This window comes from Brachyhypopomus gauderio, chromosome 11, assembly GCF_052324685.1.
Source record: "Brachyhypopomus gauderio isolate BG-103 chromosome 11, BGAUD_0.2, whole genome shotgun sequence".
Lineage (NCBI taxonomy): Eukaryota > Metazoa > Chordata > Actinopteri > Gymnotiformes > Hypopomidae > Brachyhypopomus > Brachyhypopomus gauderio.
This window is the reverse complement of record NC_135221.1, coordinates 3,738,220-3,753,219: the sequence shown is the minus strand read 5'-3', so window position 1 is coordinate 3,753,219 and position 15,000 is coordinate 3,738,220. Positions and strand designations below refer to the sequence as shown.

The 15,000-nt window shown below is 42.9% G+C and overlaps 3 protein-coding genes across 6 annotated transcripts in view; 1 reads left to right on the top strand and 2 right to left on the bottom strand.

The window, feature by feature from the left end:
* The window catches only part of asb5a (ankyrin repeat and SOCS box containing 5a), a 5,054-nt gene extending 3,214 nt beyond the window's left edge, over positions 1 to 1,840 (bottom strand). Inside the window, exons 1-3 of one of the 4 annotated variants that reach the window (XM_077021111.1) lie at positions 874 to 1,117; positions 249 to 339; positions 1 to 36 (exon numbers count right to left, since the gene is read on the bottom strand). The exon at positions 1 to 36 is cut by the window's left edge and continues 44 nt beyond it. In XM_077021111.1, coding sequence (XP_076877226.1) covers positions 1 to 36; positions 249 to 318 — 106 coding nt within the window. In that variant the 5' untranslated portion in view covers positions 319 to 339; positions 874 to 1,117. Of the gene's footprint in view, positions 37 to 248; positions 806 to 873; positions 1,118 to 1,626 lie in introns of those variants that run through there. The other 3 variants (XM_077021108.1, XM_077021109.1, XM_077021110.1) reach the window with 3 other exon arrangements.
* On the top strand, positions 1,625 to 8,262 carry neil3 (nei-like DNA glycosylase 3). Its single transcript, XM_077022905.1, is given in 12 exon segments — positions 1,625 to 3,020; positions 3,341 to 3,472; positions 3,744 to 3,972; positions 4,446 to 4,520; positions 4,674 to 4,722; positions 4,725 to 4,796; positions 4,799 to 4,832; positions 5,080 to 5,249; positions 5,457 to 5,695; positions 5,697 to 5,839; positions 6,033 to 6,192; positions 8,026 to 8,262. Coding segments are annotated over 12 exon segments (1,656 nt in total). The 5' UTR covers positions 1,625 to 2,853; the 3' UTR covers positions 8,212 to 8,262.
* aga (aspartylglucosaminidase) lies at positions 6,967 to 13,539 on the bottom strand. Its single transcript, XM_077021107.1, has 9 exons — positions 13,320 to 13,539; positions 13,021 to 13,177; positions 12,707 to 12,819; positions 11,515 to 11,627; positions 10,354 to 10,468; positions 9,953 to 10,028; positions 9,568 to 9,675; positions 9,317 to 9,450; positions 6,967 to 8,735 (listed from the first exon to the last, which is right to left on the bottom strand). Exons 1-9 carry the CDS (start codon positions 13,420 to 13,422, stop codon positions 8,635 to 8,637), a joined length of 1,020 nt encoding a protein of 339 aa, XP_076877222.1. The 5' UTR covers positions 13,423 to 13,539; the 3' UTR covers positions 6,967 to 8,634.
* Between the last annotated feature and the right edge of the window lie 1,461 nt (positions 13,540 to 15,000).

Below are 15,000 nucleotides of genomic sequence, written 5' to 3'. Positions count from 1 at the left end.
CAGCATCATGTAGAGGGGAGCGATCAGCCCATGACCCTACAAACAAGAAGTAGCATATCTCCACCATGCACTACAACGTCTAAGAGTGACGTCACGCTCGGAGCCCACACGGGGGAGGTCATAGAGGTCAAATCACAGCCATAGCAGCCTATGGCTTCACAGCAGTCCACCTGTGTGGATGCCCGATACACACCTGCGCCAATGTCCAGGACAACGTCCCGACACCTGCGTGAACGCCCAATACACACCTGAGTCAATGTCCAGAATAACCGCAGTTGCATTCCAAACGTCATCATCATCATCATGCTCTGCCTTCATCTCTCGCTACAGAAATGTGCACTGTAGACAGAGCACAGACAGCTTCAGTCTAACACTATCTGTCTAACACTCACTGCCTGTCTCGCAATCACTGCTAGTCTGACACTAACCATCAATCTAACGTACACTGCCTGTCTATCAATCACTTCGAGTCTTTCCCATTATCTGTCTAACACTCACTGCCTGTCTACCCCTCACTGGACTCTTCTTATCTGGACTATAGCACTGGCCTGTGACATCCCAGTGCTCTGTGTATTTGAGCTTGAGGAGAAATAGCCAGCTTATTGCATGTCTGTTTGATTTTAAGCCAAAACTAGATAGACCGTCTATTGGGAGATCTCCAGCCGCAGTGAGTAAAGCTGTGTCAACACCACTCCTCACACGTCATCACCGAAACCATCCAGCAGAGAAGAAAACACATGCACTAAAGCTGTATCTGAAAGCAAACATCTTTATATTTTACATGTATAAATAATAAATACTCGTAAGAAAACATCTTTCTATTTCTCAGAATGCCATCAGTTATGAGGTTGAGTGTTAACTCATTACACCAACCTTGGCTGGTTAACCAGCTTATATAGAATTCCACGTTGAAAGGGGAAAATGTGGATCTCTTCAGAACGCTTTCTCCTTACAACATTCCCTTGGGATGCAGAAAGCAGGAGAAGTTCTTCTCTCTGCTCTTTGTGTCTGTGCTACTCTACTTAAGCTGACAGGTGTGAGGCGGGCTTCCTCCGTCCAACGAGGAGAACACTCTTCATGATCTCTGACTCACAGAAGACGTCCTCTCTGAAGTGTCTCTCTCTCTCTCTCACTCTCTCTCTCTCTCTCTCTCTCTCTCTCTCTCTCTCTCTCTCTCTCTCTCTCTCTCTCTCTCTCTCTCTCTCTCTCTGTTTACCTCAGAACCCTTCTCTGTTGCTGTAACCCGAGGCCCCTGTCCTGGGGTTCCCAGCGCAGAAAGACTGTGTGTGCTGTTCTATTGGTGTACGGATGAGCAAGTTCACTGCACGTCATAAATATGTGTGTGTGTGTGTGTTAGTTGGGGAGGGGGGGGGGGGGGGGGGGGTTGTTGGGATTAGATGACATGGCCTGAATTCTATTAATACCTTCCTATAAGCATGAGAACAGGAGCCCGGACGGATCCACTGGTGTTTAGGTTTAAACCCCCCCTACCCTAGCGTGTGTGTGGAAACGAGGTCACGTGAACTTGGTGAGGAAGCGAATGTCCCACAGCACACGGGCAGCTCAGGGCGGGACGCGGGACGCGGGTCTGCGGGACGGCGAGGTGACGTCATCGGCTCTGCTTACCGGGCTCTGGGCTGTAGAACTCCTGGCAGATGCGGGCGGCCTCCCTGCGGTTGCCTTTGATGATGTAGAAGTGTGTGAGGAGGTTGAGGGTGATCCGGATGAACAGCTTGCAGCAGAACAGTGCCAGGATCGTGAGGTAAACATCGGACAGCTGTGCGGCAAAGGGCCTGCTGCCCTCGGTGGTCACCGACATGACTGGGGAGTGAGGCACTCTGGGAGTATCGTGGAGTATGGCATGTGTGTGTGTGTGTGTGTGTGTGTGTGTGTGTGTGTGTGAGAGACTCTGCTAGACCAACAGTGCCCCCACTAGTCACTGTAGCAACATAATGAATAAAATACTTAGAAAAACAAAGTCAACACCAGAACTGAGACAAATGTAAGGGGAATAAAGCGTTTTGAGGTGTTTGTCTGCCTTTAAGTATTTAATCTAAGTCTCTATTTGTTCTCCTCTTGTGACCTCTGGTTTTATATTTTTAAGTTTGCAAGTGTTTTTTTATACTCTCCCCTATGTTAATTAGGTTCTGTTGTAAATTAAAGAAAATGTGGCTCATTATATTTAGACACATTTAAAGTTTCTATATAACACACATGGTTTGACTCAACCAAAAGCTGGTGAGTCATTTTATAGTAGTAATATGCATTTTTAAAACGTTTTCTGTTTTTGGAAAAAGGTAGAAAGTAAAATAAAGTCAGGTAATACAGTTTGATTGTTTTTATTCAGGGAAATACCCTATATGTAAGTTTAAAATTGAGCTAAAATGAATGAGACGTAGCCTTTCATTTTCATAATAGGGTAATAATTAACATAAACATTACTCTTTTGCTCTATGCTGATCTAGGTTAAGTAATCGCAAATGGGGAAAGCAGTGAGCAAAGAGAAATACTTTCAGATTATATGTGCATTTTGAGAATTGTGTAATCCAGCCGCGCGAGTTTTAATCCACGCATGCGCAGACTCGCATCTTGACGCGGGGTTCCGTTTGCGGTGGCTGAGGCTCCTTTCGCTATTTCACCAACAGCAACACGGTAACCTGAGATATCTCAGCACAGGCTGATGAATATAACGCGCAAAAGTTCAAAAGGGAGACAGTGTTAGAAATACGCGTAACCGCAACGGAGGGACACATGCATCCTGACCGTGGGGCTTTTAAAATACATTTCAAAATTACATTTTTACTAAAGTTCATGTATTATTTGGTGAAGTACTTGTGTCATGTCTCAAATAACATGAGTTTTCATGACTCCTTCACTTTTAGTCGCGGCGTAAAACGGTCTCGTTGGACGCGCGTTCACGGGGGCGCAGGCGCGTATACACGGGGACGCGGGTGCGCGTTCACGGGGGCGCAGGCGCTCGGGACGGATCTGTTCGTGTATTTTGATAGCAGAGCTTTAAGGCGAGTCATTCCACTGCCGTCTAAACAGACCGATTTCACTCGCATACGGTAATATCTCCTTGAAGCTGTGGAGAGATCGTTAACTAAAGCATTGGTAGTTTAAGCAGTTATTACCCCGGCCCTGACCCGTGCCTGACGCACCATATCGCCCTATTGTGGTTCCCAGCTATATTGGGTCATTTCAGTAGTACAAGCTTTGGAGCTTGAGGTGTATAACCAACTATTGAATGTTATAAAATGTAGTGTTGTAACATGCAGTGTGAACTAATGGTGGGTTTGTTTGTTTATTTGTTTGTTTATTTTGGGGGAGGGGATTACAGACTGCACTTTGGGATGAATGGGTCTGTGCGTATAAATCCCGCAGAGAGGCGCGATCCGGGGGAGAAAACACCCGCTCTGTCGATCCGTCTCAGCAAGTGCACAATCTGTTTCTTCGACTCCGCTGTGGAGATGCGCTAGGAACATGGCATCATCTGTCTTTGAGAAATTATAGTCTCATGCATTTAGGGATTTAGAACATAGTAATCATAAAATGCAGACTGCATCTTTAATAAGCCATCTCTCTCCAGGGCTACAGCACACAACGTCCCACTGCAGATTAGCAGCTGAATCTGCTAATGAATATAATAAATGGGCAGAATGTAATGCAGTAATTCACCCTCATATTTAAAAGGAAAGATGTTGGGAGTGGAAGCCACAAACCTTTTAGTGACTGTGTGTGAGACGCAGGCTGTCTGAGGACTGTGTGGAGAAGGTTCGGAGCATGGTGTGTCTGGATGTGTGTTCGGCGGCCTTCAGCGTGCCTCGTGCGGCGGTGTGTAGGGAGAGCAGACGCATGTTGTGTGACGTCCTGCTAGACCAGGCTGTCCTGCCCGGCGTCGGGAACATCATCAAAAACGACGCCCCCCCCCCCCAGCTTCCATCCTGTTGTCACGGTGACTGTCACCATGGAGTTTAAGGGTTACCGAATGGCAGGACCGAGGATACAGCGTTCAGCTACAGTAGGGATAAGGACATGAGTTTAATAGGATCTTCCGTAGTAACACTGGTACCAGTGGTCATCAATAAACCGCAGTACTAACAGTAGCCTCAAGTCAAACAAATGCCTTTTACGGGCTGTGTTGCACACTTTCCCAGGCTTGCATATTACGGAGGAACATTAGGAAAGATTTTACTACATCTTACATGCAGTGACTGAACACAAACAAAACCCAGGAAAGGAAATATTACTGTGAATAGTGCTGGTGTGAAGTTTAGGTGTTGAAGTTCTTGATGGTGCGCTTCAGGTGTGACCTGTGGTAGGAGAGAGAGATCTGGGTGGACATGGTGGTCTGCGTGGAGACGCACCTCCACAAACCCCTGATGGTTCTCCCCTGAAATCATGATGGGACGTCCGTAACTGTCCTTTCTTCTTTCATCTCGTAGGGGAACCAGCTGACGGGGGAGCAGGTTGAGCACCTGGTGAAGACGGTGTGTGGTTTCTCTCTCCTCTTTTACCAGGTGCACCTGAATGATCCGTTAAGGCATCGATTCAGAGCCGTGAAGCTTTGGTCCTTCTCTGCAGAGTTTGTTACTGTCACATGTCTGATCTAAGGCCTTCAGGGCTTCACAGTCAGCCGGATTCTTCTTTGTCTGTGTTTGTGAACCGGGCAGTGTAAGAAGACGGGCTCACGGCGGGACCGTCTCTGTAAGGTGTACAAACGGGTCTGCCTGAGGGCAGTAGAACCCTTACCGTCTGTTGCCTAGGTGACGACAGCAGGATGACATACTTCAGCACCGCCAGACTTTAGATCCAGGTGAAGTTGACGTCAGGTGAGACGTCCAAAGATACACACACATGCATGTTTTTGATGAACACTCCTGCACTCCTGTGTTTTTGTTGTAAAAACATTCTCCAGGAGCAATTGCTCATCATCTCAAGATTCCTCTTGTGGGGGTTTTATCAGCCATGTGCACACTGATGTTTTGAAGAAGTTTGTGGTGTGTTTGGCACAACTCCTCCAAGAAAGGCTGCAGTCTCCATTCTCACTCTTAGAAGTAAATCGATGTTCTTTCACAGTAAACTCCAGGGTCAGGAAACCACTCTGCTAAGGGTGCATCATGGAGACGTGAGTGGGAGTGGCCACATCGACAGAACAGAGGAAGAGGAATAGTCATGTGACCTTTGCACTCTGATAAACCAACCAATCAGCAGGTCCTGTGAGGCTTGTCTGACACCTCAACCTGAGAGTGAGTTTCAAAAGGAGTGAACTTTGACCTCTTTGGTCAGTTGCATGTTTTGAATCAGCTTTTTTCATATTTAGTTTCCCCCCAAGTCACTATGTTTGTTCAGAGGGGAGTTCAGAGGGGAATGAACCTACAAACACAACAGGTTAACATGTTGATAAAACTGGGTTAAAAAAACCAATGCACATCCCTCCTGTTCCTCCCACGCAGCTCCTGTAGAGTCCGGAGGGGTGTCGGCCTTCCCCAGCGCCCAGATCCGTTACCCCTGCAACAACTTCTCCCGCCCCCCGCAGAACCTGAGGCTACGCTGCCAAGCTACAGTTGGGAACACCACCCTGGTGCTGACGGACCAGGGCTGCAAGCCTGCAGCGGCTCCGAGTCCTGCCAGCAGACACGTGGAGCCCCCTACTGGCAGGGGGAATTGCCAGCATGCAGCCCAGGCCCCTGCGTGAGGCGGGAACACAGCCTGTGAAGACCCATTTTGCCAGACGAACCTCCTCCGAGTCTCTCAGCCAGCCCAGCAAGAGACGAGGAACCGAGACTGGGTCCTTCCCTGGAGGGGCTGTGCCAAACAGCATCCAGCATCCATCAAGGTGTAGATGTGTTGAAATTAATTTGGAGAATTACTCTGTGCTTTGTGAAAGCCTGCCAGTGTGTTGTGGGCGATGGGTTGGGAGTTGGTCGCTATCCCGTATAAAAATCAGTGAAGACATTAGCCAAACCCACATGAGAAATTTTCATTTCGGGTGTGAATACTCTGCTTCGTTTTACCTTCCTTTAATCTAGGAATGGTTTCCAGAGGCACACAGCAGTACACACAACCCCCTGCTGCACAGCTCATGGGCAGCCCAGTCTCCTGAAGGTAGTCACCAAGGCTGGTGAGAACCATGGTAGGTGTTTCTACAGTTGTGCTCTGCCCAGAGGAACCCACTGCAACTTCTTTGAGGTAAAAACACTGAACCCTTATTCATAAAATAGCTGTCAGTTTCCAAGACCAGATTAAAGACAAACATAAACATTTGCCTTGATGCTTCAACATTTACACTGAAGCTTAGTACAGAAATATTGCAATTATATTGCAATTAATATTGCAATTGCAATTAAAAATATTAAAAATAAGGTTTACTTATGAAGCACTTTTTAAAAACATGTTTACAAAGTGCTGTACAAATTGACACAGTAGAACATTGAAATGGAATAAATAAAATTAAAAAGACAAAGAAATAAAATTAAAAAGTCCAAGGGCAACATATCACATAAATGAATCATGGGTTCATTAAAAGCTAATCCATCCTTTTAAATGTGTCTCATTCATTAAGAGACCTCAAGACACTACAAAGGAAATTCAAGAGATTACAGCCTTATTTAAAAAAAAAAGGTCACTCTTTAGTTTACCAGAAGGTGTAACCTGCATGGTACTGTAGGTAGATCTGAGAGCTTTTAAGGGAACATACCGAGTGCTCACTGAAGTATTGAAGGGAACATATCTAATAGTCACTCAATGTAGCATTGGTGAATATATGTAATAATTAGAGGTGTATTCAACTAAGGATTTTCATAGTCGAATCTGATTTGTCAGATTTTCCCTTTAGTCGACTAATAGTCGAATCATGGTTTTTTATCTAGAGCTCCTTAAACAGGATCCCGTTCTCATTCAGGACTTTTTTCCACTTCAAAGTAAAAACCTAAAACACTCAGATAAATGATTAAACATGGTAGGTTGGCTTTATTCAGCTTTTATTTATTTACTTTTTTTTTTAATGAAATGTTAGAGGACATTAACCGTCAGTGCGCATATTGAACTTTGTCAGACAGGCACTGTGCAAAATGTCAAAAATATTTTAAATAAAATATGCCTGCCTGGAAATATAAAAACAATTTGCCACACAACAGCAAAAAATATATAAGTAAAGGTTCAATTAACGGGGTCTAAAAAGCAAACAACAACAAAAAATGTTTATAGGCCTACTTGCCGAGACGACATGACCAAAACAACCAACGGCTGAACCTTACGCGTTTTAAATGGTATGCCATGTTGTTTGTTGTGTGAAATGAAAGACGTTGATGACATAACTTGCACTTTACTTTGTTTGATTCATCTTTATCAAAATACTCCCACACTTTTGAAGTTTTTTTAGTAGCCATTATAAACTCGGCAGATGCTGCGTATCCTGTAGCGTGTTCAGCTCCGCTCATTTGGATTGTGCAACTGCAGGGTGTGATTTATTAATGTGTAGTAAGGAAGATGTCTATTGTTAATGCGCACATATCATTAAAAAATATTTATTAACAGAAATTAGGATGATTTTATTTGACAAAAGGCTATATATAACGAAAACAAATGCATTTCATGTGTAACAACTAATGCTTAGCAGCGTCCTTGGGCACCCCCATGCAGTCAGAATGGTACATTCGACTATGAAGTTCATAGTCAACTAGGGGTCCTCCAATCGAATAGTCGAATCAGCGACTATTGCAGGTCACTCCTAGTAATAATCACTCTGGATACTGAGTGATGAGACCATGCAGCATCTGAAAGTAATAAAAAAATCACAGAAGGCCAGTGCAGTCGATTCCTAAATTCCTATCACCTCATTTGTACCCTCTCTGGTAAACCAAAAAGAAGAGTGTTAACATAGTCTAGATGAGTTTACACAGAAATATACATGACGTTTAACTCATGAAAACCCATTAATTGTAAACAATCAGCTATGCTTGATGGAATCTTTATTCTTAACTTGTACATAAAAAAAAATGTGATTGTGGTACCAATGGGCAGACCTGCACTTCGCCCACATGTCACCATGGCAACCGCAATTTGATGAGGACAGTCCTGATACTGGGACCGAACAATGGACGCAACTTTTACGTGTGTCCCCTGAAACGGGGACAGCAGTGTGACTTCTTCCAGTGGATGGAGGACGGTCCAATCATAAGCACTCGCCTCAGGACTCCAACCAATTAGCTGCTTGTATAAAAAATTTTTTTTTGCATATTGCACAGTTCCTTCAGAAGAATGCTTGTTCCTTTATATATATATATATATATATATATATATATATATATATATATATATATATATATATATATAAGTGAGAGAGAGAGAGTGAGAGAGAGAGAGAGTGTCCTTCACTGATTCAATCAAATAAAGAAAATTTGTTACATCTTTGTGAAAATTATTAATAAAGTTTGTTCTTATAAAACGTCTAAAATGATTCCAATGGACATGACATAAACCACATGATAATTTGTTAAAGTATTCCTATACATTTGTATACCCCAGTTCTTATTCAGAAACAATCGTAACGTTGCACTGGTTTCTCTGGCAGTGTATGATGGTATAAAACAGTGCTGCCCAAGACTCCAACATGCAGCCTGCTGTAGTGAGCTAAAAGCAATCCACCTGCTCCATGACAGGGCGGTTGGTCTTCGAGTTGAACACCATAAAGGGGAACACACTGAACCCAGGGTGTTTACTGCAAGCCGCACCTTTGAATGCAGAAACAGCTTGTGTTTTGTGTCCATCTCACCACTGCTACACACTGCCAGACGGCTTCATTACACAATGTCAGAAAATAAATTATCTTAACAATTCAGTCAGAGAAAATATATAGGTTATTAAAGAAAATTGCCTTAAAGGAACAGTAAGCCATTTTTTCACTTTTCTTTAAAGTTAAGCTCAAATTTAGGTGACAGATCAAATTACTTTAAGTTTCCATATTGCCAGTTGTGATTTTCAACCCAATCGAAATTACTCCAACTGAGTAATTTACTCCAACTGAGTAATTTAAAACAGAGAATTGTAGAGAATTGCTGAAACAGCCAAGCCACTAGGTGTCAGTATAATGGCAGACGAAGAATCATCAGAAGAATTATTTATTGTGCCATTAAGGGCTCATACTTATCGCATCTTGTGACGCCACAATCTTTACTTTCACTTTGTGTTCATATTTCAAAGAAGCCACGTTGGAATTTGTTTAGAAACAAGATTTTCTTGTTTGGTACGATCAAAGGGAACCGACCTACAAATACCAACACACCTTTATTTAACTGAAGGAATGAAAACTCACCATATTCCCCGATTGTGTTGGCACAGATAATAGCCCCAAAGAAATCTCCATGGTACTTTTTGATCCTGGAGATGGCGGTCCTGCAGGCAGTCGTGGGGTCTACACTCGACCTCATCAACTCCACAGCCAAAAAACTAACCAATCAGACAGCAGTCTGGATTAGGGTCCCACGTTTACTCCGTTTTGTATGTGACAGTCAAAGTGAAAGGAACTGTGTTTCGGACCAGTAAGCTTTGAGAAGCAGCACTTACCTGGGAAGGAAACGCATCATGATGTCTCCTTGGCCTGTCGCTGCAGCGCCCCCTGCTGTGCTGTCTGCATATGCACCTGCTCCTGCAATGGGAGAGTCCCCCACGCGTCTAAAGAAACACCCATGCACAGACATACGCAGCTTTCAGCAGCAAAATCATTTGACTCTCAAATATTATTCAGTAAATAAGTCGCATTTTCTCCTTAATCTGTACATTATACAGATTTTTTTGTCCCTGGTTGGGTGACAGACCATGACTGGCTTCAAACACACTTCCAGTTCATGATTCATTTTGATAAATGAATTGGTTTAAATAAAGTTAATTACACAAAATAAGGATAATAAAGCAATATTATTCACAAAGGCCTTTTGTTGGTTTTACCCACCCAGGTACTTTATGGGTTGCTCCATTGGTCGAAGTTGCAGCAACCACCTGACCATTCTGTCCAATCACAATCATTCCTAATCAAGACAAGAGCACTCAAGCTAATTCAAACACTCAAGTATCACAGCATTGGGAATTATGGGTACCTAACCACCTCCTGTTCAGGACCCCTGCTGTCAAAACCTCCACCCTTCGCTCCATAATCAAAGTTTGGGTCAAGAGTGCGGTTAATGGCACCGAGACCCAATATAGTATGTAGGGCAACCTTGTGCATGTAGTTATAGCCTGAGCAAAATCTTGGTGATGACTTACTTTCTGAACCAGGAATGCCCACCTCTGGTGGTTACCCATTGTGTGTGGTATCTACCCTGTTAATATCTTAGCATGGACAGGGCTCATTACCAATGGTGTCATGGGAGTGGACATCAGTCATTCTGGGTGTCTGCTGGGTTCTCCACGCCGGCTTAGTTTCAGACGTGTACGGCCCACATGACTTGGAAGGGTCTGGAAAAACATTCTGGAAATTAAGCAAATTAAAAGCAAACCCATTTTCTGATTAATTGTGAAAATCATGAAACAGCTACTCTTGTGGGACTCTATGTCCTTATAAGAACTTTTTTTTTCTAATTGGTTTCACTGTGCCGGAATATTTACTATAAAATCATTTTATGCATTTAATTTATTTAATGCAATGTTATGATGCTGCTCTGACCAGAGAAGAGAAACTAAAAACTAATGTGACATGTTGTTATTTAAATGTCTTCACATCAAAAATACAATTATTGCTAAACTCAGCTGTCAGCTGTCTTGCACTTTTCACTTATTTATTTCACCACTTATCCAAGGCTAAGAAAGGACTGATTTGATTAACTTGGCCAGCTACCCAGCCAGTTTCATCTTATACGGTGTGAACGACATAAAAAAGATCAAGCGTTCATCTCCAGAGGGCTTTGAAAGTACCACCTCTAAGAGCATGTTGGGATCAAGCATCGTATTTTTCATAAAAACCATGATGAATTATTCATTAGACAGATAGATAAGAACTTTATTGATCCTGAAGGAAATTGCAGAAAGATGAATTTAGATTAACACACATTTCGATTACAGCATTATTCATTGTACATTTTTTTATGGCTGAGATTAAACTGGATATCCTTCCAAAACTTCTCACCGAAGTTCGCATGGAGATAGAATTTTAATAGACCTAAGCTTAAGTCTAATAGTATTGGCTCAGTTAAAAGCACTGGTGAAGTGCCAAAGTCCTTTTCCCCCAATCTTGGGTACCAAAGTCCTTTGTCTAATCTTATGACAAATTACTATGGAACCTTAGCAGTGCTTATTGAAGGCTGAGGAATTAGACAAGGATATAAGTAGGAAGGAACATTGGATTCTTGCCTAGTGTACATAATCTTCACCTAAACTAAGCACTCCTGAAGTACCTGGACAAAAAGGTTTTTGGGGCTCAAGCTAGATGTCCTTCCAAAAACTTTCATGAGGTGAACTCTTCCAAACTTTGGCTTTCAAAAAATGCTTCTGTACCCCAAGCACCCCCCCCCCCCTCACCTTTCTGAAGTTGGGCTGACAGTTATCCTTCAGCCACTGGAGATGAAGGTTGAGTGACGTGTTGGTGGTCAGGTCTTCAGATTTGAAGCCCATGTCCTGAGCAAACACAGACGCTGCAGAAGGCAGGAAAGTTGAACAGTTTAAATTGATCATTAGAATAAATAAAGCAAGTAACACAAATTAAATTTGCACAAAGTGGATTTGAAATAACCAAAAGCTAATATACATGCAGAAGACAAACTGAAAAAAAAATCAGACAGGCACAAAGGGGGAGAAAAAAACGACTTGAATAAAGTGAGTAGAGATTTGTTTAAATTTATTAATTAATTCTGCAAAGTAAGTCTTTCAGAGGATGTATAATTAAACGATATTGAATTAAGTCTGAATAAAACGGAATATTACCACATTTACGGGCCTCCATCTTTTAACAGATATGCAGTCAGATCTAATAAAACCTCTTGCATTGCGATACTCAGACTCCCTGTTTATGACAGGCCTGGGATCAGCCGGCTCACCTCTCAGGTGACCCCCTTTTGCTCTCTTCAGATTGCTAAACTAAGCTGTCAGCGTTGAGCACTTTGGGTCAAGCTGTGAAGTGAACTGTTCAAATCGAGCGTAAAGAGGGGCTGGTGATTTTATAAAATCCCCTGTCCTGTGTTTCTGGCTGACTGAGGCACTCGAGTGAGACCGGAGGAGATTACCCAGCCCAGTGAGCAGGTGGTAGAGGCATGAAGGAGAAATGGACCCATAATTTCACCTTTAACAGCTACAGCTGGAGCAAAACTGGACAGAAAGGACTAGCACAAGTTGATCTTCTGAAGCAGTGAATGGTGAGTGTGGTCAATGGGAAATTAAGTTCAGGAAAACCAAAATAGTAAGGACGGAAGTCGTATTCAGACCGGCGCATTGTCGTCTTAGCCGATCTAGTGCATGAAAAGCACCTGTATCTGAATGAGGCTAAAGAAATAGCAGTCCGCCCTCTTTGAAACCTACCTTGCTGTAGTGTTCAACCTTCAACCCACATTCAACACACCAAATGCAGATAATTACGTTCTCCCGAAGACACTTATCTAGTGCAGGAGACGAGACAAAGCTCAGAAGACACATCTTCGGGAGCGGAGTAGATAAGCTATTCCTGCTAGACACAGCATGAAGCCCCAGGGTGTGGAGCCGGTCTGGAGAAGGTTCATACCTGACTGGCCTACCAGCAACGTGTGGTGGGTGTGCTCCATGACGGCTCGAGCCACGCCCACCGCGTTCTTCACCCTGTGCAGGTTGCCCACGGCGCCCACATCCATCGTGTCACTGAGGACGTGTAGTTTAAAGGAAAACAACAGCAACAAACCACCTTAAGAGGAGTTATTTGTATACAAGTGTTGTTCACACAACTACAAAAAGAAATACACGTCAATTCAACTTCTTTTGGACTTTCATTTTAAGAATGAGCTATTATTTGCATAATGCATGTTATACAGGAAATGCGGAATGAAAAGTGAAAACAGTCACCCGTCCATGATCATAGCGTCCAGCGTGGTCTCGCCGCCCTCGTCGGGGCTGCCCCCGTAGCCCACGCTGCCGTCACACTGCTCGAGCTCGCAGCGCGCGCACCCCGCCTGGGCCGCGTGCAGGGGGGAGCCGCCCGCGCGCACCAGCGCGCTCCACGCTGCACACACAGCCAGGATTACAATCCCACTAGATTATCTACATTATTATTATCTAGATTATTTAGTAACCGTGCGTCACGATTGTCACTTTTTACTAATTTGTTTAATTGTTATGCATAAATTATTATTAGTATCACTTGCCTGCAATAGTTGCATTCTCGAAATGCCAAGTGTTTATAACTAGTGGCAATGAAGCTTGATTTATCGGAAGTAAATAGATGAAAAAGAACAAAGTTGGACCCATGAGGAACAATATCCTTCATCCGTGGAGTTTAACTAGAGTTGTGGATTCACACGCATCACAGACACTCTGTCTGTCCACCGAGTCGTCCTGCGAAATCATTTAATCTTCTATCAATTTTGTCGAGTTTACTTCCGTATTTTGTCACATGATGTGTGTGAGACAAATTAAAGGGCCAGGACGTCTCGACAGGGGAGGATACTGGGTCCACTTGGGCTGTACTGCCAACACATGTGATTCTAGCAACATGGCAGTGAAATCTGGTCATTTATCTGGCTGAATGAAGCTGTTATTCTTTTTTAAATGTCTACATCAATCCTTTAGGCTCAACACAGCCTCAGAGATTCTGGGGACCTGTAGGACAATAAGCATGTGAAAGACACCAGGCAGGGTTGCCCCCCCTGACATGCTAAACAAGAGAGAGCAACAGTATTCTGTTTGTGACAAAGCACCGGTCTAATCTGGGAAGGAAAGCTAGGATATTGGATTTAGTTTTACATTATTCATGAAAGAGAATGTACTAGTTTCTGTTATATTTTATTCATGGGTTATACCCTGATAATAATGCTGGATGAACAAGTCAACGCTAGCAGCTCGGGTGCTCGAGGCGTGATGAGGTGGTGGGGCTTCTGAAAGAGCTCTGAAGTGTGTTATTAAAAACACAGCCACCATTGTTGCCTTTTCTCTTACTGACCTTGGTCTTGAAGGCTATTGCTACTTCTCTATCAATCTATCTATCTATCTATCTATCTATCTATCTATCTATCTATCTATCTATCTATCTATCTATCTATCTATCTGTCTGTCTGTCTGTCTGTCTGTCTGTCTGTCTATCTATCTTTCTTTCTTTCTTTCTTTCTTTTCACCATGCAATTTGTTGGCCTTGTCTAATGTAGCCCACACAACAAAATATTTCCAAAAAATAATCAAATTTCAGCTAAATATAGCTAAATTCTGACTAAAGATTTTGAATATTTTAATCAGTTTGGCCCTACATATTGAGATTGACTGGGTCTTCAATTGAGGATAAAAACCAGATCTTCTAGAACCCTGGCCTTGGCACGTTGCTATAATGATCTCATTTTATCTCACTGCAGACCATTTTTGTACCTCTCTAAGATGAGAATGAAGAGTATGGCAGGAAGCAGGATGAAACATAGTCATAAGGTGAGGATGAAGAGGTGGCTGCTATGGAAACAAACATCAAACATCGACAAGCAACAACCCCGACCACACAGATGAGTAACAAACTCAATAGTATGTATGAGTTACATTTTTCTGAAAATTTTAAGTTGAAATTTTAAGTTACTATGATGGAAAATTGACTGAGATGTATCTTACTCTGTTCAGTATCATTGTATCTTATTCTGTACAGCCATGTTGGTTTACACTGTAGATATTTGAATGTCACATTCAGATCCAGTAGGCCTATTCAGATGTGTTCTAAGACTTTTAGTGCTTCAAGTAAAGAGAAAGAAAATAAAAATAATTTGGCTCCCATATGAAGAAGAGACGACAGTTTGTCATATTTAGTTATTTGCAAGAAAGATTTTGTTATTTGCAATCATGTAAACTGTCACG